This window comes from Nuphar pumila, chromosome 6 (genome assembly GCF_984573655.1).
Source record: "Nuphar pumila chromosome 6, dmNupPumi1.hap1.1, whole genome shotgun sequence".
NCBI classification, from domain to species: domain Eukaryota; kingdom Viridiplantae; phylum Streptophyta; class Magnoliopsida; order Nymphaeales; family Nymphaeaceae; genus Nuphar; species Nuphar pumila.
The window spans coordinates 96125574-96151545 of record NC_143254.1 but is presented as its reverse complement, the minus strand read 5'-3'; the positions used below and the strand labels follow the sequence as shown (position 1 = coordinate 96151545).

Below are 25972 nucleotides of genomic sequence, written 5' to 3'. Positions count from 1 at the left end.
TTGGATTTTGGATTCAAGAGTTTCTTTTCACGTGACTTATAATGAATCCCTATTATCCGATTGCACCAATTCATACTTTTCGTGTGTCAACCACCGATGACACTTCTTTAAAAGTCAAAAGTATAGGAAATCTTAAAGACACTTTAAAAATAATTTTTATTCCAAATGTAAGGGTTATTTCAAAACTAGATTTAAACATTTTTTCAGTTTCTCAAATTTCTGATAACGGGTGTAAACTCTTCTCATCTAAGGCTTGTTGGGTGCAAGATCTCCATTAAGAGAAGCTGATTGGGCAAGACCATAAAAGATGAGATCTCTACTATATGGATTTTTTATGTTTACCAAAAAACTCTTTTTGTAATCATATCAAAGACATGGATTTAGAACTTTGGCATAAAAGATTAGGACACCCAAGTATATCCAAACTATCTCATTTTTCATTTTTGGAAAAATTTTATAAAGATAAAGATTTTGTATATGAAGACTGTATACTTAAAAAAATATAAATGATTCCTTTTGGATCAAGAACCTCTTCATCTAGTAAAATTTTTGAATTAGTGCATTCGGATGTATGGGGTCCTGCCCCTGTCATGTCAAAAGAAGGATACTCATATTATGTTACATTCATAGATGATTTTAGTAGACATACTTGGATTTTCTTCCTCAAACTTAAATCAGAAGTTTTTTCGTGTTTTAAAAACTTTCGTAACTTTGTTAAAAACCAATTTAAAACAAATATTAAAGTCTTCCGCTCTGACTCAGGAGGAGAGTTTCTTTCGAATAAATTGTAATCATATTTAAAAACTCATGGTATTATACATCAACGATCTTGTCCAAGAACTCCTCAACAAAATGGTATTTTCGAAAGAAAACATCGTCACATTATTAAGACTGCTAGAACCCTTTTTATTTCAAAAGATATTCTAAAACAATTTTGAGCCGAAGCCGCACTCACTGCAGTATACTTAATAAATAGAATGCCTTCTCAAGTTTTGGAGAACAAATCTCCAATTGAAAGACTTTTTAAAATTTCTCCCTACTTGAAAAGACTAAAGATATTTGGATGTAAGTGTTTTGTGCTTCTTGACAAATATAATAAACTCTCTTCCAAAGCCATAAAATGTGTCTTTCTTGGATATGCCGAAAATCAAAAAAGGATATCGATGCTATGATCAAACAAATGACAAACTCTATGTTTCTAGAAATGTTACTTTTCTTGAAAAAGAAAATGGATTTGATTTTGAAAAACCCAAGGAAGAAACCGAGTATGCCTTTTTATTTGATTTATTACCTAAATCAAATAATGAAATTGTTAATGACATTTAAAATTTCAAGTCTATTAATGACTCTAATGAAGAAAGAAAACCATCCCAAAATCTCTTACAATATTCTAGATTAGATAATGAGGAGCATCCATGTGCTTTTGAAAGCTATAATCAATCAACAAATATTGAGGAAACTAGAGTTAAAAGATCTGAACGAATATATAGGCCTCCAACTAGATTTGTGTCTTATGAATCTTTCTTTCCAAACTATAGGACTTGCCTTCTAGCTATTCATTTATACCATGAACCATCTAACTGCAATGAAGCTAAAAACATAAAAGAGTGGGTTGAAGCCATGAAAATAGAATCAGATGCACCACATAAAGTCCATACTTGGACAATTCAACCTCTTCCCAAAGGAAAGAAGACTATAGGGTGTAGATGAGTCTTTAAAATCAAAACAAAAAGTGACAAGTCCCTAGAAAGATATAAAGTACGATTAGTTTTAAAAGGATACTCTCAGGAATATGGAATAGAATATGAGGAAACATTTGCTCCAGTAGCCCATATAACCACAATTAAGACTCTAGTTGCAGTAACGTCTATTAGAAAATGACCTATATATCAATTTGATGTTAAAAATGCATTCCTAAATGCAAATTTAAATTAAGAACTGAACATGGGTCCTCCTCCTGGTTTGACTATTAAAAATGGTATGATTCTTCAACTTCAAAGGGCTTTGTATGGGCTTAAGCAAACCCCTAAAGCATGGTATGATCGATTTAGTAATACTGTATTGAACTTTGGTTTTAAATCTTGTTACACTGACACTGCTCTGTTTGTAAGACTTACATCTACCTTACTTATTATTATTCTTTTGTATGTTGATGATATGATCATCATTAGAAATGATCAGAAGGAAATTGAAGAAATTAAAATTATGCTTAAAAAATCTTTTGATATGATTGACCTTGGTTTTTTGAGATATTTCCTAAGAATTGAAGTAGCTTACTCGCTAAGAGGATACATGTTATCTCAAATAAAGTTTGCAATAGATATTGTTGCATGTTCGGGAATCACTAACACAAAGTGTGCAGATACACCTGAGGTGATAAATGAAAAAATGAGAGCTAAAGACGAAGTATTATTAGATGATCCAACTCCTTATAGGCAACTTATTAGATCACTAATGTATCTTTCTATTTCTAGACCCGACATTGTGTATGTTGTACACAATGTAAGTCAGTTTCAACATGCACCCACATCGGTTCACATGAGTGCTGTATTGAGAATAGTTCGATACATCCAAAAAACTATTTCTAAAGGGCTATTCTTATCCTCTTCCTCACCTTTAAATCTTATTGCTTTATACTGATTCTGACTATTGAAGAGATCCCAATAACCGTCACTCAACTATTGGTTTTTGTGTCTTTTTAGGTGATTCTCTCATCTTTTGGCGATGCAAGAAACAACAAAAAATATCCTTATCCTCCACTGAAGATGAGTGTAGGGCAATGGCTACAACAACTACCGAAGTTGTGTGGACGCGATCATTACTTTCAGATATGGGAGTTGATATTTTATAACCTTCAAAACTATGCTGCGACAACAAAAGTGCTATATACATAGCCAACAATCACACCTTTCACGAGCAAACAAAACATATTGAGATGGATTGAAGAATATTTGAAGGGGACAATTACTTTGCCCTATGTTCAACCTGAGTTTCAGATTGCAGATTTTTTCACTAAAACTCTTTCTCTACCAAGATTCTTGTATCTTTTTAGCAAACTTTCGGTGATCTCACCGTAAGTTTGAGGGGGAGTGTTAAAATAGTATGTATATGATCACTGATATACACATATTTATAAATATACGTATATAAGGGATATTATGATAATTTTATGTATAGTTTTTTAGCACAATCCATTAGGGATTAAAATGTATTTTTAATTTTTTTTATTTTTTATTTTTGTAATTTTGTATAACCGTTGGGGGGTTGTCAGTCCAACTAGTTGTTGGACTGCCCCCAACGATCATAATTCTGACCGTTGGAGGCAGTCCAATGACTCTTGGACTGCCCCCTTATGAGCACAAGTGAGCCTCACTCCCTCTTGTAAAGTAAGCTTTTGAGAAGCTTTTGTGTGAACACAAAATTCGTATCTATTGTTTTAGGCCTTGTCAGCTATTGTGAAAGTGATATTTGCTATCTTCATTGTGAGATTGTTGTTTTAGTGACTATTTTGTATTTGTGCACTTGTATAGCCTATTATTGACTTTGTAATAAGTGCACTATGGTCTCTTAAAGGCGTTCTCAAATATGTATGAAAAATCATCAACGTCGATTAAAGTATTTCTAATGTGCCGTTTGTTTAATTTGAAGACGGTCGAAGGTGCCTCTGTGGCAAATCATATCAACGAATTCAACGTCATTACGAGCCAGTTGAGTTCGGTGAACATCAACTTTGAAGATAAGGTTTGGGCATTGATTTTGTTGTCCTCTTTGGCGGATGGTTAGGGTGCGACTGTGACTGCTATGAGCAGTTCTTTCGGTTCAAACAAGTTTAAGTTAAATGAAGTTTGAGACTTGATTCTAAGTGAAGATATTCACAAAAGGGAATCAAGTGAATCATTGTGTTATGCTTTGAACATTGAAGGCAGGGGAAGAACAAATCAACTAGGTCAAGATCGAGACAAGTTTAAGTCCATGAGAAAAAGTCAGTCTAGACCATGGTTGCCAGTTGAGGAAGCGGGAGCGGGAAGCGATACGGGAAGCGAGGCACTTTCAAAATTTTAGGAAGCGGGGAAGCGTGGGACCACTTAGGAGTGATTCGGGAAGTGTCTCGGAAGCGACCTAGGAAGCGTCTCGGAAGCGAGGGGGAAGCGAAAAAAATAAAAATAAAAAATAAAAAATACAAAAAAATAAAAAAAAAAAACAGGGGAAGCGTGGGGGAAGCGAGGGGGAAGCGCGCTTCCCATTAAAGGGAAGCGCGTCCCCCATTAAAGGGAAACGCGTCCCCCATTAAAGGGAAGCGCGCTTCCCAAAAAAGGGGGACGCGCTTCCCAAAAAAGGGGGACGCTTCCCCCCACGCTTCGGAAGCGCGACGTTCCGCGCTTCGGGGAAGCGCACTTCCCCTTTTAGCTAGGCGCTTCCGGTAACCCTGGTCTAGACCCCAAAATAAGCAAGATGGACCTAGTTGATAGAATTGTAGGAAGAAAGAGCACTTAAACAGAGACAGTAGGGTGTCTACGAAACAAAATCAGAAACAGAATAAAGAATCTGCCAATGCAACAACAACAAAGGAAGTTCTCGATGCCCTAATCCTGAGTGTTGACAGTCCCATTAAATCCTAGATCTTGGATTCTGGAGTATCCTTTCACTCTACCTCATGTAGAGAAGATATGGATAATTATGTTGTTGAAAACTTTGGAAAGATTTATCTTGCTTATGAAACTTTTAGATATTGTGAGAAATAATGATGTTTGAATTAAGACTGCTAATGACACTTTGTGGAAGTCGAATAACGTCAGACATGCTCCAGGCTTAAAGAGAAATCTAATCTCTATGCGACATGTTGATGATGAAGGGTATGTTACGACCTTTGTAGGAGTATCTTGAAAAGTTTTCAAAGGTGTAACGGTTGTGGCAAGAGGCAACAAGATGGGTACCTTTTATATGATCACGGATATGAAAACACTCTGATAATCATTTATTCAATCTTTGATTCTAAAATCTGGAAGTGTAGACTCGGGCATACGAGTGAGAAAGGGATGAAGACACTTTTATCAAAGGAGAAATTACCTGACTTAAAGTTTGTGGATGTTGGTCTTTGTGAGAATAGTATTTTCGAAAAGTAGACAAATGTTAGTTTCTCGAAGGTTACATGGACACCAAAGACAGGAAAGTTAGAACTTGTGTATACAAACGTATGGGGTCCTTCTCTTGTACCATCTATAGGAGGCTCACTGTAACGCTCCAAAATTTGAACTCTTAAATTTTAGACACAACTTTTTTTTTTAAAACAGCGGAAACAACCATTTTTATTGGGTTAAACATTCTAGGTGGGTTTCAGTACAATCAATCATTATAACTGAATTAAAATGTGAACATTAAGATTTAATTCAGTTTCAATAATTTAAAATACATGTCAGAGTATTTTGATAACAATAATTATTTTTCTAAAACTATCCTCAGGAAAGGAAAAGACTGTCTCTCGACGCTGCCTAAACATTCCACAGTTGCTCGTTATAATCTACTTGAAACTCCATAAAATGAGTCAGACTCTTGAAAGTTTGGTAGAAAATAACATACTTGTAACAAATGCACAATATCAGAATACATTCAAACACAACCTCATATTATCAATAATGTAACACATAGTTTGGTAGGCAATAAACATAAAATCATGCTAGCAAGTCAATTTAATGTACATTTATTTATGCTAGGATTTGCATCAATACAATAAATTATGCACATGCATGAACATATACAAAATGCATGAACATATACAATATGCATGAACTTACCATTCCAGTGTTGTGAGTCCTTCATGCATGAATAACTTCTTGTCTTTACTTATTGTTCTCTTGCTTAAATGATGCATGCCATGTTCTATCTATATGTAATTCAAAATCTTGTTTCACTTGCCAATATCTGTCTGTGGGTACAAGACAAACTCTCCCAGATGGAGGTACAAACCAAGTTTGTATTAATAAACAATTGTGTCTTATTAACCTGCGTGATGCCCCAACTGTGCATACTCTAGAGAGGGAATATAATTTTATAGAGAGAGTTTTCAACTCCTTCAATCCCGATATATCAGATTTTTTTCATGAGTCTTACCTATCATGGTAGTTCTCCCGGTTACTGGTCCTGTGGATGAGGGACAAAAGCAACCTTTCGTGCTAAGCCAAATATCTCACATAACTATCAGTACTATGCTTACTCTCTGAATAAGCCACAAGAGAATTATTTTTTTTTATTTCTTAATTAACTCTCTTGTTAATAGTGTCAATGCAAACATGCAAACACATTCAAGGTTCATATGCCACAATATTCATGGCACTCAATGCATGCATTCGATTGGTCTCTACTATAAAATTAATATAATAATGCAATCAACATGCATGTACACAGTAAATGTAGGCTAATCATTGATATTTAGGCATGACCAATACAATCAATAATGAAATGCATTCAGTTAACATGCATATTAGTCCAATTTCATATTTAAAAATCAATAAACATGCAGTACAAAATAAAATACAACTCGACATCAACACATGCCATACTGTGCAGTTCAGATCCCTGTTAATCCAATTTTAGAAAACCCACCAAAATTCACAGGTGTTATATATACAAATCATTTACTTTCTTATTTAGTCAACATATTTTGAATTTTACAATTATTCTTTCAACGTTCTTCGTAACTTGAGACTTAATTTCATAATAATTTGAAATCAAGAAAATTAAGAAATTTAAGAATTTTAAGAAAACTAAGAAATTGCACTAATGTCATAGATGCAGATAAAGTTCATCATTTATTTATTTTAATTGCTAAAGAAAAATCTCGGGTTTTACACACGCTATTATATTATATTCTACTCAAAAGGTATGAATTTATTTTTTCAAAAATAAATCTAATGTATTCTCCATTTTTAAGAAGTGAAAAAGTCAAGTGAAAAATGAGTCAAGGGGTAAAAATAAAGCGTTTGAAGTCTAATAATGAGGGTGAGTATAATAACAAAGAATTCAATGCGTTTTGTGTAGTAAGTGAGATTCGAATGGAAAAGATAGTCCCAAGAACGCCACAACAGAATAAAGTATCTGAATACATCAATAAAACCTTAAATGAACGTCCCAAAAGCATGAGGATACATGTTGGATTACCCAAAATGTTTTGGGCTGAAGCAGGGAGTACAACTTACTTGATCAACCGAGGGCCTTCTGTTCCTTTAGATAGAGAACTACCACAGGAGGCTTGAACAAGCAAAGAGGTAAATCTGTTACACTTGAAAGTTTTCGGTTGTGTTTCATATATACACGTAGACTTTGATGACAGAGATAAACTAGATCCAAAGTCTAGGAAGTGTTTTTTTTATTGGATATGGTAATGACAAATTTGGATATCGGTTCTGCGATGATCAGAACAAAAAGGTCATAAGAAGGATATATGTTATATTTAATGAAAATATCTTGTATAAAGATGAATCTGTTGCAGAATCTGACAATGCAAGAAAGGGTGAGCAAGTTGAATTGGAGGAGATCTCTGAACATGATGTGTCAATGAGAATTCAGAAGAATCCTGAAAACATTATGCCACAACCAAAACCTAGCACACCTGTGATGGAATTGAAAAGATTGTCTAGAGCATCTAGACCTACTCAGCGATATTCTCTTTTTTTGCATTACTTATTATTGACTGATGATAGTGAGCCATAATGTTTTAGTGAAGCAATATAGGTTAATGATTCGCTCCATTGAGAGCTAACCATTAAAGAAGAGATAAACTCATTTCAAGAAAATCAAATTTGAGTGCCAACTCAATTGCCAAGGAACAAAAGGACACTTCATAACAAATGGGTCTATCGAATCAAGGAAGAACATGATGGCAACAAGAGATACAAAGCATGGTTGGTTGTGAAAGGTTTTCAACAAAAGGAAGGTATTAACTACACTGAGATTTTCTCTTATGTTGTTAAATTAACTACAATCAAGTTGGGATTAAGTATTGTTGCAGCTGAAAATTTACACTTAGAGCAGTTAGATGTGAAAATTGCTTTTCTTTATGGTGATTTGGAAGAAGACATTTACATAATGCAACCAGAAGGGTTTAAAGCGCAGAGCAAAGTAGAGAAGTTTGTATGATTTGAAGCAAGGCCCCAGACAGTGGTATAAGAAGTTTGTTGGATTCATGTTTAACTACAGTTTCATGAGATGTTAGATGAATCATTGTTGTTACCTTAATAGGTTTGATGATTGCTATATTATTTTGCTATTGTATGTAAATGATAACATTCAAGAGATCAACAAGTTGAAGCAACAATTATCAAAAGAGTTTGCAATAAAGGATGTAAAAGCTGCAAAGAAAATACTTGGGATGAGAATTCTTCGAGATCGAGAAGCTGATTCTTTATGTTAAAGTAGGTTTTGTATGCAAGGTGCAAAACTTGTAAGTACTTCTTTGGCAAGTCATTTCAAATTATCGAAAGTGCAATCACCCAAGTTAGATGAGGATTATGAGTATTTGTCCAAAGTTTCATATGCTTCAGCAGTTGACAACTTGATGTATTCTATGGTTTCTACCAGACTAGACATAGCTTGGGCAGTCGGAGTTGTGAGCAGGTACATGACACATCCAGGTAAGCAACATTGGGAAATGGATCCTTCGATACTTGAGAGGTACTACAGGCATGTCACTTTGTTTTTACAAAGGTGACATGAGTTTCAACAACAACAACAACAACTACGCCTTCATCCCAAAACAATTGGGGTCAGCGATATGAACCAAAAAAGAAATTCATTTTGGGTCTTCTACATGAATCCTTTTCCTCCAATCATTTCTATCCAATGCCATGTCCTCGGTGAGGTTCAAAGCATTCATATCCTTTCCTATCATCTCCATCCAAGTCTTCCTAGGCCTACCCCGACCTCTTTTAACTAATATATTTTCCCATTTCTCCAACCTTCTAACTGGAGCATCATTAGGCCGCCGATTATGTCAAAACCACCGTAAACGATTCTCTCGCATCTTATTTTCAATGGGTGCAACACCTACCTTCTCACGTATCTCCTCGTTCGGAATCTTATCTTTTATTGTATTTCCACACATCCATCTAAGCATCCGCATCTCAGCTACACTCATTTTTTGAATATGATGTCTCTTGGCAGCCCAACATTCCGTACCATATAGTAAAGCGGGTCTAATAGTCGTCTTATAAAACTTTTCCTTCAACCGCAATGGCATTCTACGATCGCACAACACTCCAGTTGCACTTTTCCATTTCATCCACCCAACCTTTATCCTATGATTTACATCTCCATCAATTTCTCCATACTTTTGAATGATGGATCCCAAATATTTGAAATAATCATTCACCGGTATTTCTTGCTCACCAAGCTTCACTACACTCCCATCACTACTTCGTTGCTTACTAAACCGACATGAGTTTGCAAGGCTTTATTTATGCATATTTAGATGGTGATGTTGACAGTCGTACCACAAGTTATGTTTACACTTTGGGTAGCACTGCTATAAGTTGGGTCTCTAAGCTGCATAAAATTGTGGCTCTCTCCACCACTGAAGCTGAATATGTTGTTGTTACTGAAGCAAGCAAGTAGATGATTTGATTGAAAAATTTTCTGGAAGAGCTTGACAGATAGCAGAACAACAATGTCCTTTTCTGTGACAGTCAAAGTGCGATTCATCTAGCAAAGAAAATCCAACATTCCATGCAAGAATTATTTATGATTTATTGACTGATGAGGCACTCACTTGAGAAGATACGTGGATCAGAAAATCTGACAAATATGTTGACCAAGACAGTTACTGCAGAGAAGTTGAGGTTGTGCACAACCTGCACAATCTCAGTTGACCTTCATGAAGGTGTAGCATTGAGATTCTGGATTGCATGAAGATCGAAGTTATAAGATGTGGTTGCTGAAAAGAAAATCAGTCTCTAAGTGGGAGATTGTTGGAGTGCGGAACTTGATTTCTACTTTTATATAAATTGTCACGAAATGACACGAATCTTGATGCATTACGAAATAAATGCCAAGAACCCAAATATAATGTATTTGAATTCATTAAGAATGATATTCAAAAATATAAAAAAAAATCAAAATACAAAAAACCTCACTACAAAAATTCACTCACGCTCATAAACCTAAAACTACCCATCACTCTTTCAACCTTCACTCATACACACCCACAATATATAGAGAAAGAGGAGAGAAGAGAGTAAACGATAGACCTTCTAGCCGTTGGAGAGGGTGGACTAGCCTCTAAGAGCTAGTCTTAGTCAACCTAGGTTAACTAAGATGCAATATATACAACAACAACAACAACTACGCCTTCATCCCAAAACAATTGGGGTCAGCGATATGAACCAAAAAAGAAATTCATTTTGGGTCTTCCACATGAATCCTTTTCCTCCAATCATTTCTATCCAACGCCATGTCCTCGGTGAGGTTCAAAGCATTCATATCCTTTCCTATCATCTCCATCCAAGTCTTCCTAGGCCTACCCCGACCTCTTTTAACTAATATATTTTTCCATTTCTCCAACCTTCTAACTGGAGCATCATTAGGCCTTCGCCGAATATGTCCAAACCATCGTAAACGATTCTCTCGCATCTTATTTTCAATGGGTGCAACACCTACCTTCTTACGTATCTCTTCGTTCCGAATCTTATCTTTTATTGTATTTCCACACATCCATCTAAGCATCCGCATCTCAGCTACACTCATTTTTTGAATATGATGTCTCTTGGCAGCCCAACATTCCGTACCATATAGTAAAGCGGGTCTAATAGTCGTCCTATAAAACTTTCCCTTCAACCGCAATGGCATTCTACGATCGCACAGCACTCCAGTAGCACTTTTCCATTTCATCCACCCAACCTTTATCCTATGATTTACATCTCCATCAATTTCTCCATACTTTTGAATGATGGATCCCAAATATTTGAAATAATCATTCACCGGTATATCTTGCTCACCAAGCTTCACTACACTCCCATCACTACTTCGTTGCTTACTAAACCGACATTCCATATATTCAGTCTTACTCTTACTCAACTTAAAACCTCTAGCTTCCAATGTCTGTCTCCATAATTCTAACTTAGCATTAACCCCAGCTCTAGACTCATCAATCAAAACAATATCATCAGCAAACAACATACACCACGGTACATTTTCTTGAATTGATCTCGTAAGCTCATCCATCACAATCGCAAATAGGAAAGGGCTTAAAGCAGGTCAACTAAGATGCAATATATAATATATTTAAATGTATACATAATATATAATATATAAATATATATATATATATATATACATGCACAAAAAAGGTACATTTATCTTAACACCCTCCTCAAACTTATGGTGACTCATTGTAAGTTTGCAATTAAAAAAGAAGGAACCCATTATATAAAATATCTTCGTTGACTTTATCAAATTCTTCTATTTTGGTGCTTTCTTAAAGGGTGCTCTTGATCTTCAATCATATGCTCTATTTACAAAGGGTCTTCAAAATCTTCAATATCATCACTACTTGAGAACTTGTAAATAGAGTTAACGAAACATTCCAACTATATATATATATATATATGTCAAACTATAAAAGAGGATTTCAAAATTAACTATATATTATGGAGAGAGAATGACTAAACACACCAAAAAAATACTATATATATATATATATATATATTTATAGAAAATATCCAAAGATACGAGTGTTAAGATAAAAAAAGTTTTCTAATGATTTTAAGCACGGAATTTTAAACATAATTAAAAAGTTTAAAAACAATTAAAAAAAACATATATATTTGACATGAACATAACTACGAATCTTTAAATATCACAAACAAGATCAAAAGAGAACAATTTAAACAAGACAACTTTCCAAGGAGTTAAATCCACACAAGGAATAAAATATTCTTGAAAATGGATTTTTCAAAGAAATAGCCAAATACACAGCGGAAACAATGAAGAAATTTACAAAACCCATGGACAAGATAAATGATATTTTGCAACAATGGCAAAAATGGATCAACAACTATATCAATCAACATAAATACAAAGGGGATACTTTAATGTCCTAAAGAGATATAAAAGTTCAATCCAATTATAACAATTTCAATTTCAAAATATGTTAACCTAACCAAGACACATTATAAGCATGCTAATGAACTGTGTAACGATTAAAATAGAACAATTAAAATGCCTACATGAGCAACAAACGAGTAATATGTAAATACCACTTATGGGGCCTAGCACTCGTACTCAAGATCCAAACTCACAAGAGAGAATATATATTACTTCACAATAATCAACTTAGAAAAAATCTCAAGGTCTTACAAAGTCTCAAAAGAGAACCAAAAGAGATACCAATACAATAGTGGTCACTTATGGACCAAAAGAACTCTCACAATGTAGATACACATTGCCAATTCACAAAGAGAGTCACAAGTAAAAAAATATAAAAGAGCTTAGAGAACACACAAGATAGCCAATCATGGATCAAATTTAAAATATCCTTAATCATGCAATTAAAGCATATTCAATGCAAAATGCATGAAAATATTTCAAAAACCATTTTCCATACAAAGGCAAATGAGTAGTAAAAGTTTAGAATTTTTATGGAGAGATTTAAAATTCTCATATAACACAATGAATGATATTTGCAAGTCTCAACAATAGTTTGACCATCACAAGCAATCACCTCACTAGACCTCAAAACCTCAAAAATTCAAGTGTATCAGCTACTAGAACAAGAACACAATACAAATGTCAGCCATTACCAAATCAATGACCATGCACCAACAAACTAATAACCAAAACTGAACACAAATGTCAGCAATAATCATTCTTGTGACCATGCACATGCAATGCAGGCTCCATGACAATACAAAATCAACTACAACCACAAGAGGTGCACACCTCACCTTACAAATGACTATAAAACTACAAATAACATCAATGAGTTCTCTTGTCTATATAAAATGACACTTAAATAAAAGGCATAATAGGAGGAAACACACGAGTTTAGAGAGCTTATTATGAAAATAAACTAATGTCACCAAGAAGAATATGAAAAGATTTATAAATCAAGACAGATATATTAAATTTTATAAACTTTCGAAACACCACTTTTTTAAAAAATAGATAGCCATCACAGATAAACATAATTATAAGCATCCATAATAACAATGGCCAAATATACAAATGAGTGATACAACACTCTCACGAAACCAGAGATCAAACAACCGTCAGTTAGAGCTAAACTATAAGCCGGTGCACACAACTCACCCCAACAAACAATTTTGGTTTAATAAAAGCAACATGGATCCAGAGGCCAATCAACTATCAATCAAATCTAAGACAAGTGTCCACATGACACTCATAAACATTGATAAGTACAAACTGATATGATGACTTGAGGTGCACTCCTAACTCACCTCAATGGCTAACTCTGATCCAACAATAACTAGGCAAAAAAATGCTGCATCATATAAAATTCTGTGATGGACAAAACAAATGTCATAGTATGACAATAACAAACTCATGAAAAAATCAATTTCGAATAAGGTGAGTCAAAAAACATAAATCGATTTGAAAGTCACAATTTCAAATCAAGTTAAATAAACATTTAGAAATAAGTGTAATCATATGCAACACAAGATGTCTCATGACAATTTTTACATTTTTCAATAAGCAAATAACAGACAAGGATCATGCCCAATATAAGCAATCTATAGAGGAGATGAAATGATAAAATTTGAGTATCCTTCAAAAGATAATGGAATCATAAATCCACCAATCAATGAACAAGTGCACTAAGGACATCACATACAAAAGATCCAATAAATCTCAATAAGGAGACAAGAAGAAATTCCATGATAAAGATTCATGAGACAATTGATGGCAAATATATAGAGATTCACAAAGAGCTATATAGAAGTTCAATAACATACATAACTATCACCTACCATGAACCCACATATGTCGTACAAGAAATTTTATCACAATGCAATATAAAAATTTCTAAGAAACCTGTAATGAAATACACAAGAAAGAAACCGCTAATGGTTACAAAAGTGCACAAGCACTCAAAACAATAAACCACCAATGGGCAAAAGCACATAAAGCTACTAAGTGCTAAACATTAAGTATACAAGAGTCTAAAAAATATAAGTTTTATTCATAAAATGCTCAAGAAGAATCATAAACACAAGCCATTAATCTTGAGAACAATTTTACTTAATAAGGTATTTTTAAAATAGAGCAATATCACTCAAACATACATGGAATAACGCATTCACACGATGATAGACGAACCTTGTGAGAGCATAGAAAACATCTATGTTATAATCATTGACAATGCCATACCAATTTTTTTTAAGATTCACAATCTTAATCACGGAGTTCTTCACACAATTTATCTTAAAATTCATGCTTGGTCATATAATTAAAATCACCAAAGAAATATCATGATATATTAAAAATCTCAAAGATAATCCATGTATATACATACGTTTAGTGACATAAAAAATACATGAAATTAATATTTCGCAAAACATGAAACAAATGAGACTTTAAGAAGTCACATGTTTTTGCAAAATATAATTTTTCAATATACATATCCATAATCTAAAACATATATTTCATATATCAAAAGACAACAATTTCTACATATTCTAATTAAAAAACATTTATTTTTTGATATAAACCCTTTTAAAACACTTACCATACATATAAAAATGGAAAAGTCAAAGATACATACCGGAATGTGAAATTCTTGAATCCATACCATTTATTAATACAAATCTTTTCAACGACCACAATGCCAAGCTTTGATACTATGTCACGAAATGGCACGAATCTCAATGCACTTCAAAATAAATACCAAGAACCCAAATATAATGTATTTGAATACAAGCACACCATAAGAAATACAAATGGAATACAAGTATTATGAATGAATAATTTCATTAAGAATGAAATTCAAAAATACAAAAAGAATTCAAAATACAAAGAACCTCACTACAAAAATACACTCACACTCATAAACCCAAAACTACCCATCACTCTCTCAGCCTTCACTCATACACACACCCACAATATATAGAGAAAGAGAAGAGAAGAGAGTAAAGGAGAGACCTTCTAGCCGTTGGAGAGGGTCCAACGGCTAGTCTTGATCAACCTAGGTTGTCTAAGATACAATATATAATATATATATTTATACATATGAATATATATACATACTATATATACTGTATATTATATTAATATATATACGTGTATACATAAACAAAAAACTACATTTATCTTAACAATAAATCCCTAATTTCTGCGGACTGCGAAATATTTTGGAGGGTAGTTTTATAATTTTACCCCCAATAGGTTGCCCTAGACTCCTTGTATTTAAAGAGGGGCGATCTGTCTTTTGTAACGACTGTGGTATCTCAATCTAATAGTAGATCTCAGTGCATCCATGGACGTACACAACTCTTATCGAACCACGTAAAATCCTTGTTCCTCGTGTGGTTGATTTCTTTCCCTTCCCGTTTTTGTGTCTTCGATCTATCGATCTATCGATAGTGTGGTGAGCCGTTCTCCCTTACAGGTACTTGGGTATGACCGTATGAGTCAATTGGGTTTCAGACTTGACTCAGCCCATTTTATCCATTTTATGGTCCAGTCAATGTGCAACCAAAACTTGAGATCATAAGTGCCTAACATTGACTGCATATTTTTTTATTATTGATTGTTAGTTAATCTATATCTTTCCATGTCTTGGACTTTTAGGTTGTCTTCAAAAGCCTTGGATCTTATATTTGATTATTCGAGGTGGCGTGGGCCCCATGCCAAAATCCGAGGCTGTTCAAACAAGGGATCTCAGAACAAGGATGTGATGAAGAGATCTTTGGTACAAAGGGGATAAAGGGAAAAAACCTCGGATTTAGAAACAGATGGGGAGGGGCTCATTATGAAATCTTCAGATCTCCCTCAGATTTGAGGTCTAAGGCTTTCAAAGTCAGTCTTGTTTCATAATTCATAATCAACAACTTCATATGTAGAGAAGTTTGTAAAATTTAACATAATTATTCATATTTCTTTTTTTTTTGTTTATATATACTTGTGCCCCATGCTCATCTTTTTAGCAATTCTTGTGCCATATCCTTTGTACCCATGTCATATCTCGTATTTACCCTTGTACTTATGTGACATCTTTCTCTCTCTCTCGTTCTTTTCTTTCCTTTTTTTATTCAAATTCAAATGGTGTTATATGATACTTATGTGCTATTGTCTTTTTCGATTTTGATAAATGTTTGTAAAGTTAATTACAATGTTATAAGGTGCATATCTCGTATTTTCCCTGTACTTATGTGACATCTCTCTCTCTCTCTGTTCTTTTCTTTCCTTTTTTTATTCAAATTCAAATGGTGTTAGAAGATACTTATTTGCTATTGTCTTTTTCTTTTTTGATAAATGTTTGTAAAGTTAATTACAATGTTATAAAGTGCATATCATAACTCATATTGTAATTGCAAGAAAATAATGTTGTATTATAAGGTATTTTAACATATTGTAAAAATCAGAAATTTGCATAACCTTAACAACTGAAAAAAATCATCATGTAACGGTGGTTATTAATGAAGCTAAATGATGTAATAATATATATACAACAAAGTAAAGTGAACAAACACAATTAAAAATAACTAAAACATAATCTTAACATTCCAGTCGGTACGTAATGGTTGTTATGAGTGAAGCTAAATAATGCAATATGTATACAAAAAAGTGAAGTGTATAAACACAGTTATAAATAACTAAAACGTTATCTTAACATTCCGACCTATATTAAGTAGATATGAAGGATCATGGTTCATGATACATAAAAAGTATAAAACGTTTCTAGTTTTCTAGACTTTAACTTGAAACATCCTAAGACTATGCTACTTCCAAGACTTTGGAAATGTAAATGTTCAACATTTCATTTTTAATTCTTTGCATTGCTTCTTCATAAGCATGATGACTTTCTCCAATTTTTGACGTTGGCAGTAGTGATAATGGCCCAGCTTAATCAAACTTTTCATCTTCGCAATCCGGGATGACCTCTGGTAGTTGTGCCCGTGTTTCTATCCTTTTCTCCTAAGCTAGACACAATTGTAACATGAGCATTAGCTGAAATATGAGGAAAGCTACATTATTGTGACGAGTTGCTTTGCCCTACAACATGGCATTTGAACTTATTGTGCCCATCATGAACTATTAACCGCAAGAGCACCAATAATCTATTTCTCATCTCAACTGGTTGGTAAATATTTCCACTTTGGGTAGGGATGTCAATGGTTCGGGATTGGGTCAGATATCCCACTGGCCTGAACCTGATTAGTTGTGTCTGGTACAAAAAACTGAATCCGATTACAAAATCGGGTTGGGTTCAGTTTTGTACAATCGAATTCACATTTGTTGTCGATTTTTTATCAGGATCTGAAAGCAAGCTATATCAAAGCCCAATGCGAAGCAAAGCCCTACACTACAAGTGAAGAAATTGGGTTCAACTAAGCCCTTAACCCACTGCCCTCACCTCTACATTCATAGCTTGAACCCTAATAAGTCACTTCACTCTCTGTCGAGATGGATTAACTCTGATCGGATTCGCAGGGGCGCCATATGGCATACACATTTTCAAGAAAAAAAAGACACCTCTGAAACTCGAACAACAAACCTCAAGCATATCAACAACTTTAATGTAAGCAGCTAACCACCAAGCACTTCCACACTTGTGATGGATTGCGGAACCTTATTTCTTATAACCACTAACAGTGAATCCGATCCAAATCACCTTTTTAAGCGGATTGTGAGTCGGATTTGGTTATTTAATTTTTAGTCGGATGCAGATTCAGTTTCAATAGACTCTTGTCCACATCCAAATCCGAATTCAAGTCCGATTAAAACATATCCGATTTGTCAGATTTTGTAATGTCCACATCCGACATTTTTACATCCCTAACTTTGGGTCATTTCTGTCTGATGTTTTTTCTCTAATTTATAAATCTAATTCGAAATTCACAAAACAATGAATACTTTGCATTAACATACAAAAACTGTGAGTAATTTATATGAGCATGCTATTTCATGGCCGCCAGTGTGTCTCTAGACATGCACAGGGAAATGGTCCTCATGGTTGGACAATTTGAGATTATAGATACTCTAAATCATGTAGATCTAAGCAAAAAGCGAAAAGGGGACTTGTTAGCCCCTTTCCAAGGAGGGATGGAGGGATTTCTACACAAGGGTGAAATATACTTCAGTTATCTTAAAGTGATAAAACTTAGTTTCATCTTTAAATTTTCTAAAATCTTAGGCGCATGTTTAGTTTACGGTGGTTTGGACATATTCGGCGAAGGCCTAATGATGCTCCAGTTAGAAGGTTGGAGAAATGGGAAAATATATTAGTTAAAAGAGGTCGGGGTAGGCCTAGGAAGACTTGGATGGAGATGATAGGAAAGGATATGAATGCTTTGAACCTCACCGAGGACATGGCGTTGGATAGAAATGATTGGAGGAAAAGGATTCATGTGGAAGACCCAAAATGAATTTCTTTTTTGGTTCATATCGCTGACCCCAATTGTTTTGGGATGAAGGCATAGTTGTTGTTGTTGTTGTTGTTAGGCGCATGTTTAGAGATCACCGAAAGCTTGGGTGCCATTTTAAAAGTTTGTAAAAAGATATTGAAGAAAAGTGAAAACAACCCTTGTCAGACTTTTTTTATAGTTTTGAGAAAGTTTCTTTCTGATATATCTACTAATGTTTGTAGAGAAAATAAAAATTAGCAAACCAGCTGCCATCTTGACATTTGGTGACAACATTTCATTTATCACTTGAAGAAATTTATTGTGCTTTGTTGTTGTATCTTTTCATCATGACGTGTGTAATAATAATAATAAGTATAATAATTAAATAATAATAATAATGATAATAATAATAAATTTATTGTTATCATCATCATCATCTTACATGACCTTTTGATTGCCATTATGGATTCTGCTATCCTAATTTGTGATCCTATTTTTGGTGCACTTACTCTTGAATGCAACATGTAGGCAGAAATAGAGAAGGTTAAGAAAAGAAGGGAGGAAAGAGCTATTGAAAAAGCACAACATGAGGAGGAAATGGTTAGTTTCTTTTGGTTTTCTATTTTTTTTATGACAAAGGATATTTAATCTTTATAAATGTATAATAATTTCAAAATTATCTTAGATATTAAATCCATCTGTGGAAACTTGTGAACTAAAAAAATTCTTTTGCAGGCTTTGTTGAATAGAGAACGTGCTAGGGCAGAGTTCCAGGATTGGGAGAAGAAAGAGGAAGAGGTACATAATATAATTATTGAAGATCCCCAAGGGGAAACAGACCCAAGATCCCTGTTCAACTCGAAGTTCTAAATCATTTAATGTTACTCCTCCAACCTGGTTTATTATTATTATTATTATTATTATTAATTTTTTTCCCTTCTTTGAAAGAACTTGACCACTTGATTCAAACTTCTGTTTCTATTCATGTTTCATGTGTTGAGAAGGATCATTCAGATTTTATTTTGGCAGTTTCATTTTGATCAAAGCAAATTCCGGTCAGAGATTAGATTGCGTGAAGGGCGTACAAGACCTATTGACGTTCTTTCAAAGTACCTGAATGGCTCAAGTGATCTAGATATTGAGATTAATGAACCATACATGGTCTTCAAGGTAAAAGCATCCCCCTGCTTATAAATCTGAGCTTTTTATTTGTCTTTATACCTGTAATTTTAATCTAGTTCTTCAGAGATGCTGAATTCCATGGTTGTCTCTATAATACGTGACTTTTAAAGGAAACATGTTCACTTAGCATATGTTAGCTTTTCCATCCCTTTTCCTTCCCGAGTTTATGCTTAGTGGTTTTCTATTTGTTAAAAAAAATTCAATTACTGTTGTATTGCATACTCCCGTTACTGCCACTGGTTTGATATACTGTGTTAATCTTGTTATAAATTTTAATTTGCTTCAACTGAAAGTTGCATTATTTGCTTCATCTTACTACCTTAAACTATGTTAATCAATGGAGCTGCCTAACTATTGTGGTGGATGCTGCAGGGGTTAACAGTAAAAGAAATGGAAGAGCTCCGTGATGATATTAAAATGTACCTGGACCTAGACACCGCAACACCAACCCATGTTGAGTTTTGGAAGGTTTTTTCTCTTCCTCTGCATTTATATTCTGCATGAAAGTTACATTCCTGTTACTGGTTTTTGCTGTTACATAAGGTTGTTTTCTGGTGCCTTCTCTTCTCTGTGTTAGTTTCAACTTTCAATTGTTCCCCTTATATTGTATGTCATAAATAGTACAATCTATTTCCCCATTATTCTGTGTGAGATATCTGATGGAAGTGATTGCTGAAGGTATGGTATGAAACTGTTGGGTCTCTTTCATTTGGTGTCTAGGTTGGATGTACAAAATAGGCAAAGACTGATTTTGGTAGCTAAATAATATTTGAACTGTTTTCTGGTGTCGTTTGTTTCTTCCTTTCTTTAAAGAAGATTGAGATATTTAGAGGTACCTCACCTTTTTTTTCTCATGTTGATGATATCGAGATTAATTGCAAATTAACATTCTTGTCATTTAATCCATAGATTTTTCAGAATTGAATAAGGAAAGGTGCTTATTATGACTACACGCCATGGAAAATTCAAAGGACTGCAATAAATTCGTCAACCAAGATTGACTGCAATTTTGTTCTCATTTAATTAAACAAGCTAAGATCGAGCTTGATGCTAAGCTTATTAAAAGCTGATTAGCTTGGGAAAAATTTCTTAATATATAGTGTTTGTTAAAATAGTAGGTTGTCTTTGTCTAGGGACATAATTGGATTTTTTCTATTGATTATGTATTGTTTTGAAAATAGGTATAACTTAGTTTCTTTTATCATTCTATGTACATACTAGGGATTTTTAGTCCTTGTCTCACTGTTTGCCTGTATTGTAATATATGCTCTCTCAATAAGAAAGCATCGAGCTTGGCTCTCCGCTCTTGTTTTGCCTCTTTTGTGTTCGCTATTCATGAGGTTCTTTGAAGAGTATTTATAACTGTATATCTTCAGATAAGCTTTTCAATAGAAGAAAAGGTTGTGTAACAGTAGGGGTGTTCTTTCACCTAGAGGTGATGGTTTGGAACTCTCTTCTTTGTTCAAAGCTATGTCACATGGGTGTGGGTGCGGGTGCGGGGGTGCGGCAAAAATATAAAAAATTATATATATATATATATATATATATATATATATATATATATATATATATATATATATATATATAGTCCAAGAGTTGGACATAAATGACCCTGGGTGTGTTGACTGCACCCAGGGTCAGGTTGACTGCATCGGGTGCTGGTGCGGGTGTGACGCGGGTGCGGCACCTAGTTGGAGAGTCCCTGTGACATAGGTTCAAAGTAAAAATAAAAAATTATTAAACAAATCAGCTCAATCTCAAGCCTGGTATGGCCAAGGTTTTCTCTGAAAGAAGGCTGAAAAGGCGTGGTAGTGTTTATGTTATGCATTCAATCACAGACAGACATGCATATCTAGTATATACTGTCATGAAGAACTCCAATTAAATGTAAATAAAACTGCATAAAGTAAACAGTGGTATTAGAAACATAAAATGGTCTATATGTCATATAATAAGTATAACCATGACTGCACCTAGAAGCACCCAACGCCATCACCCAGGAAGTCAACATAAGTATGCCAGGCATTTTGAGTTACCCCTGTAATTGAGGGAAGCCTATCCCATGGTGCATTGCATGCTGGACCTAATTTGTCTGAAATTGTACCATGTTCCAATGACTAAGATGATAAAGTTTGGTCTGTTGCCTGACAAGGTATTATAACTTGTTAGCTTTAAACATGAAGTTAGGTCTGACGTAGTCCTTGTACCCAATGAAACGTGAAGTTTGGACGGACCCATCCTCTTCCTCTATTCGGCAGTGTCAGACTGATTCTAGTGGTGAAGTGGTTTGGTTCGCCTACCTTGAAGCCCATCGGTTTTGTCACAGCGATATGCTGTTTGGGGTCTTGTGTCTAGGGGATGCAACACAACACGCAGACATGCCACATGATGTGCCATGACATGTTTTGGATATTTTTATCATTAATAAATGTATTTCTATTCTTATACTTTATTCCAGTTGTAAGTTTTTTTATATCAGTCCTTGTGTCCTTCCATAAAAATCACGTGTCTTGAATCTGCTTCATACTCATATGATCATATCCATATCTGTATCCATGTGACAGATCCCATTAAGTTGATCTATGATTTAGAGTAAATTTGCATAGAAACATAAATATGTCACTTTTATGTGATAGATGTTTTGCTCGACTTTGTTATTTTCACCTCTCTCTATCTCTCATGCATGATGCCCGCATACATGCACAGACAAATTTCATGTAGAAGTTTGACATTATTCAAATAAGATTCTGATTTTTAGTACGACTGTTTTAACCTATTGTTACTTCCAATCCATCATAATACTGAACTCTTGGAATTGCATCATTTAAATAGTTTTGGTCTAAAGTTGATTCCATTTGTTCATCGGGTTTGCATGTTTACCAGCAATATTTGGGTCATAATACATATCACATGCTTAATTTATGGATTTTTTAGAGTCACTACCATTAGATGTTGGGAAATGAAGATCTTTGAGCTATCGATCCTGCTGTCTTCACCAAGAATTTGCTTCTGCTTGCCTATGTATTACCTTTACCTTTCAGACTAAAATAAAGTGAATTCTTCTGCTAACTTTTATACTTTCTAACAGGCATTAATGGTGGTTTGTGATTGGGAGTTGGCTGAGGCTCGTAAAAAGGATGCACTTGACCGAGCACGGGTTCGTGGTGAGGAACCACCTGCTGAGTTGCTTGCTGAAGAAAGAGGCTTGCATTTGAGTATTGAAACTGAAGTTAGGAGCCTATTGGACGGAAAAACTTATAATGAATTGGAGAAGCTCCGTTGTGACATTGAATTAGGGATGCATAAGGGCACTGCTAAAGTTGTTGAATATTGGGAGGCTGTTCTGAAACGACTTGAGATATTTAAGGCAAAGGTAAATCCTATTCATTGGCCTTTACTGGTTATTATTTGGGCAAATTTTGTTAGACACGGTTGCTCCTAATGAGTTCTTGACCAGCACCTAGTGTCAACCTGCTTACTTATTTTAAATTCTTATATGCTTTTCTTAGATTCTTGTTTATAGTGGTTCTTCATTACTTATGACATTTATGATGGGGATATTGACTGCTTGCTTAAATTCTTTGGGAAGTGGTTGTCTAAGTTTACCTTCTGTGTTAGTAGCTTATTTGATTCGTGATGTTTGAAATAACATATAAGCACATTGCTATTCCAGGCATGTCTGAAGGAAATTCATACTAATCTGTTAAGAAAGCATTTACAACGACTTGAGACACCAGTGGATGCTACAGAGCAGCACTTAGAAGAGGATGAAGATTTGAAGAATGGAGAGATGGTTGGGGATTTTGAAGGTATTTCTCTACCTATCCACTTGTTTGAACTTGCTGACTTGCGTATTCTCTTCACTTTCTGTGTATACATCTCAAAGCTGATTTGCCCCTTATTACTGCAGAACCTCAGCCTTATTCCCCTGAACTGAAGACTGAAGAGCCAGCTACTGAGTTGGAAGAGGAGCCTGGTTCATATTCACCTGAGTTGTTGCATGGTGAAGAAGAGGAAGAAGGAATTGATCCTGAAGCTGATAGAGCTGAGCTGGTAATATATCTTATTTCTTGTGGTAGTTCTCTAGAGAAGGGTGATACTCCCTTTACTTCTCTTTGGAGGCCATGTAACATATTAATTGTATATAATGCGTAAATGGTGTTGCTGGTAATAGGAAAGAAGGCGTATGGCTGTACTGCAAGAACATCAAAAACGGCTTCAAGCAGCAGCAGCAGCAGCACGGCCTGCTCTGGCTGATGAAAACATGGAATTCACGAATCAAGCAAGGGCTATTGCACTGAAAGCAATGGGAGCCATGGAGGAAGGTGATGCTGTATTTGGATCTGGTGCAGAAGTTAACCTTGATTCACAGGTTAGTTTCATTTTACTTCTATGATACTTCTGTAGCATTCCCCTTTGAAATTCGTTTTCGTCTACCAACCTATCCTTTTTTTCAATTTCAGGTCTATTGGTGGCATGACAAATATCGGCCAAGAAAGCCAAAATATTTCAACCGAGTTCATACTGGTTATGAATGGAACAAATATAATCAGACACATTATGACCATGATAATCCTCCTCCAAAGATCGTGCAGGGTTATAAATTCAACATATTCTATCCTGATCTTGTTGACAAAACAAAGGCTCCTGAATACAAGATAGAAAAGGATGATAGCAATGGTGAGACGTGTCTTATAAGATTTCATGCTGGACCTCCTTATGAAGACATCGTATGCCTCTTCTCTTTCTGCTTGGGCATTCCGTTATAAGTTTCTAGACTGTTTTGCTAACTTATTGCTTCAATTTCAGTGTTTCCGAATTGTGAACAAGGAGTGGGAGTACTCACACAAAAAGGGCTACAAATGCACGTTTGAACGCGGCATATTACATGTTTATTTCAACTTCAAGCGCTATAGATACCGCCGATGAGGATGAATACTCTCATTGCTTTTAATTGCCAGTTTCATCAACATTATCATCATAAAGAGAAAAAAGGAGTTGGGGAACTCAAGGGCATGCTCCATTTATGCTTTTGATGTCATTGGCGTATTTGCATGTGTCTACGTCAACACCTAAGATTTATCGAATATTACCTTGTAATTGACTTGATTGCCAGCATTGAGACAAGGGAAACATAACGAAATTCAGATTATCAAAGCCGTAGTATTGCTAGTGTTTGGTTGATGCCAAGAGGTCTACTGATGTTTGTATCCTATGCATGAACTACTTTTTTTTGTCTGCTACTTATTCTTTATGTTCTTTTCTGACCCCAAGCTTAAAGATGGTTGCATTGAGGTTAACTTTGTCTTTTTATGGATTCGGGATAAATTTTTTGTAAGAGGGTATGATCTGATGCAACCCAAATCTTGTTTCTTTGGAGTTATTGGGATGAACCGAGTTATGTACTTCATTGTGACTTTGATTCTTTTTAATTTGATTTTTTTTAACCCAGTTAAGGATGTAAATGGGCAGGATTAAGGCTATAGGCATTTCGACCCCACCCCTCTCTCTCTCTCTCTATGCCCTCTCAACCCGGATCCCACCTTCTCTCAGAACGCCTCCAGACAAGAGGATAACTTCGGCCACTCGCCGTCCGGAGGCGCCACTACACAAGTCCTCTCACTTTCTAAATTTCTGCTCAGGCCATGGTCAGAACTGCTGCCTGTGTCGGCGGCCTGGGTGCGTGACTACCTTGGGTTGGCCGTCTGCCATCTGATGGTCTCTCTGGCACAATGAATGGTAAGGCTTTTTCTGTTTCTGCATTCTTTAGGGTTTGGGAATTTTGTGATTTTTTTTTAAATTAACATTTGATTAGGTGTTTTATTTTTATTTTTAATTAGCATATAAAATTAATAATGATGTTTGTTAAGAAGGATTTAGATTTTTTCTTTACTTTTTCTTAAATAATTGCATATCAATAATTAAGCTTTAGGGTTTTTGTGTTTTTTTTAATTAGCATTTAGGTTTTTAATAAGATAGGTATTTATTAGTTATTTCTGATCAACATTAGACATGATACTACATGCTTGATTTTAGTCAAAATTTGTGGGGTTTTGTTATTTTTTTGTTTCAATTAGGCTATTATGAGTGATATTTGTTAGGATTGAGGATTTTCATGTAGTTTTTTAATAGCATGAATATTTAATTAGGTTTTAGTTTTTTTTTAATTAGCATATATATAGGTGTGTGTGTGTGTGTGAATGAAGTTTGTCTAGGAT

The 25972-nt window shown here is 34.7% G+C and overlaps 1 protein-coding gene across 1 annotated transcript in view; it reads left to right on the top strand.

Moving 5' to 3' along the window:
• Window positions 1-24947, top strand: part of LOC149835289 (cactus-binding carboxy-terminal, cactin) — a 32115-nt gene extending 7168 nt beyond the window's left edge. Inside the window, exons 4-13 of the mRNA XM_090008359.1 lie at window positions 19101-19172; window positions 19308-19370; window positions 19602-19742; window positions 20127-20222; window positions 22843-23127; window positions 23428-23563; window positions 23665-23807; window positions 23929-24126; window positions 24218-24484; window positions 24564-24947. Coding sequence (XP_089864485.1) covers window positions 19101-19172; window positions 19308-19370; window positions 19602-19742; window positions 20127-20222; window positions 22843-23127; window positions 23428-23563; window positions 23665-23807; window positions 23929-24126; window positions 24218-24484; window positions 24564-24683 — 1521 coding nt within the window. The 3' untranslated portion in view covers window positions 24684-24947. The remainder of the gene's footprint in view (window positions 1-19100; window positions 19173-19307; window positions 19371-19601; window positions 19743-20126; window positions 20223-22842; window positions 23128-23427; window positions 23564-23664; window positions 23808-23928; window positions 24127-24217; window positions 24485-24563) is intronic.
• Window positions 24948-25972: the final 1025 nt, after the last annotated feature.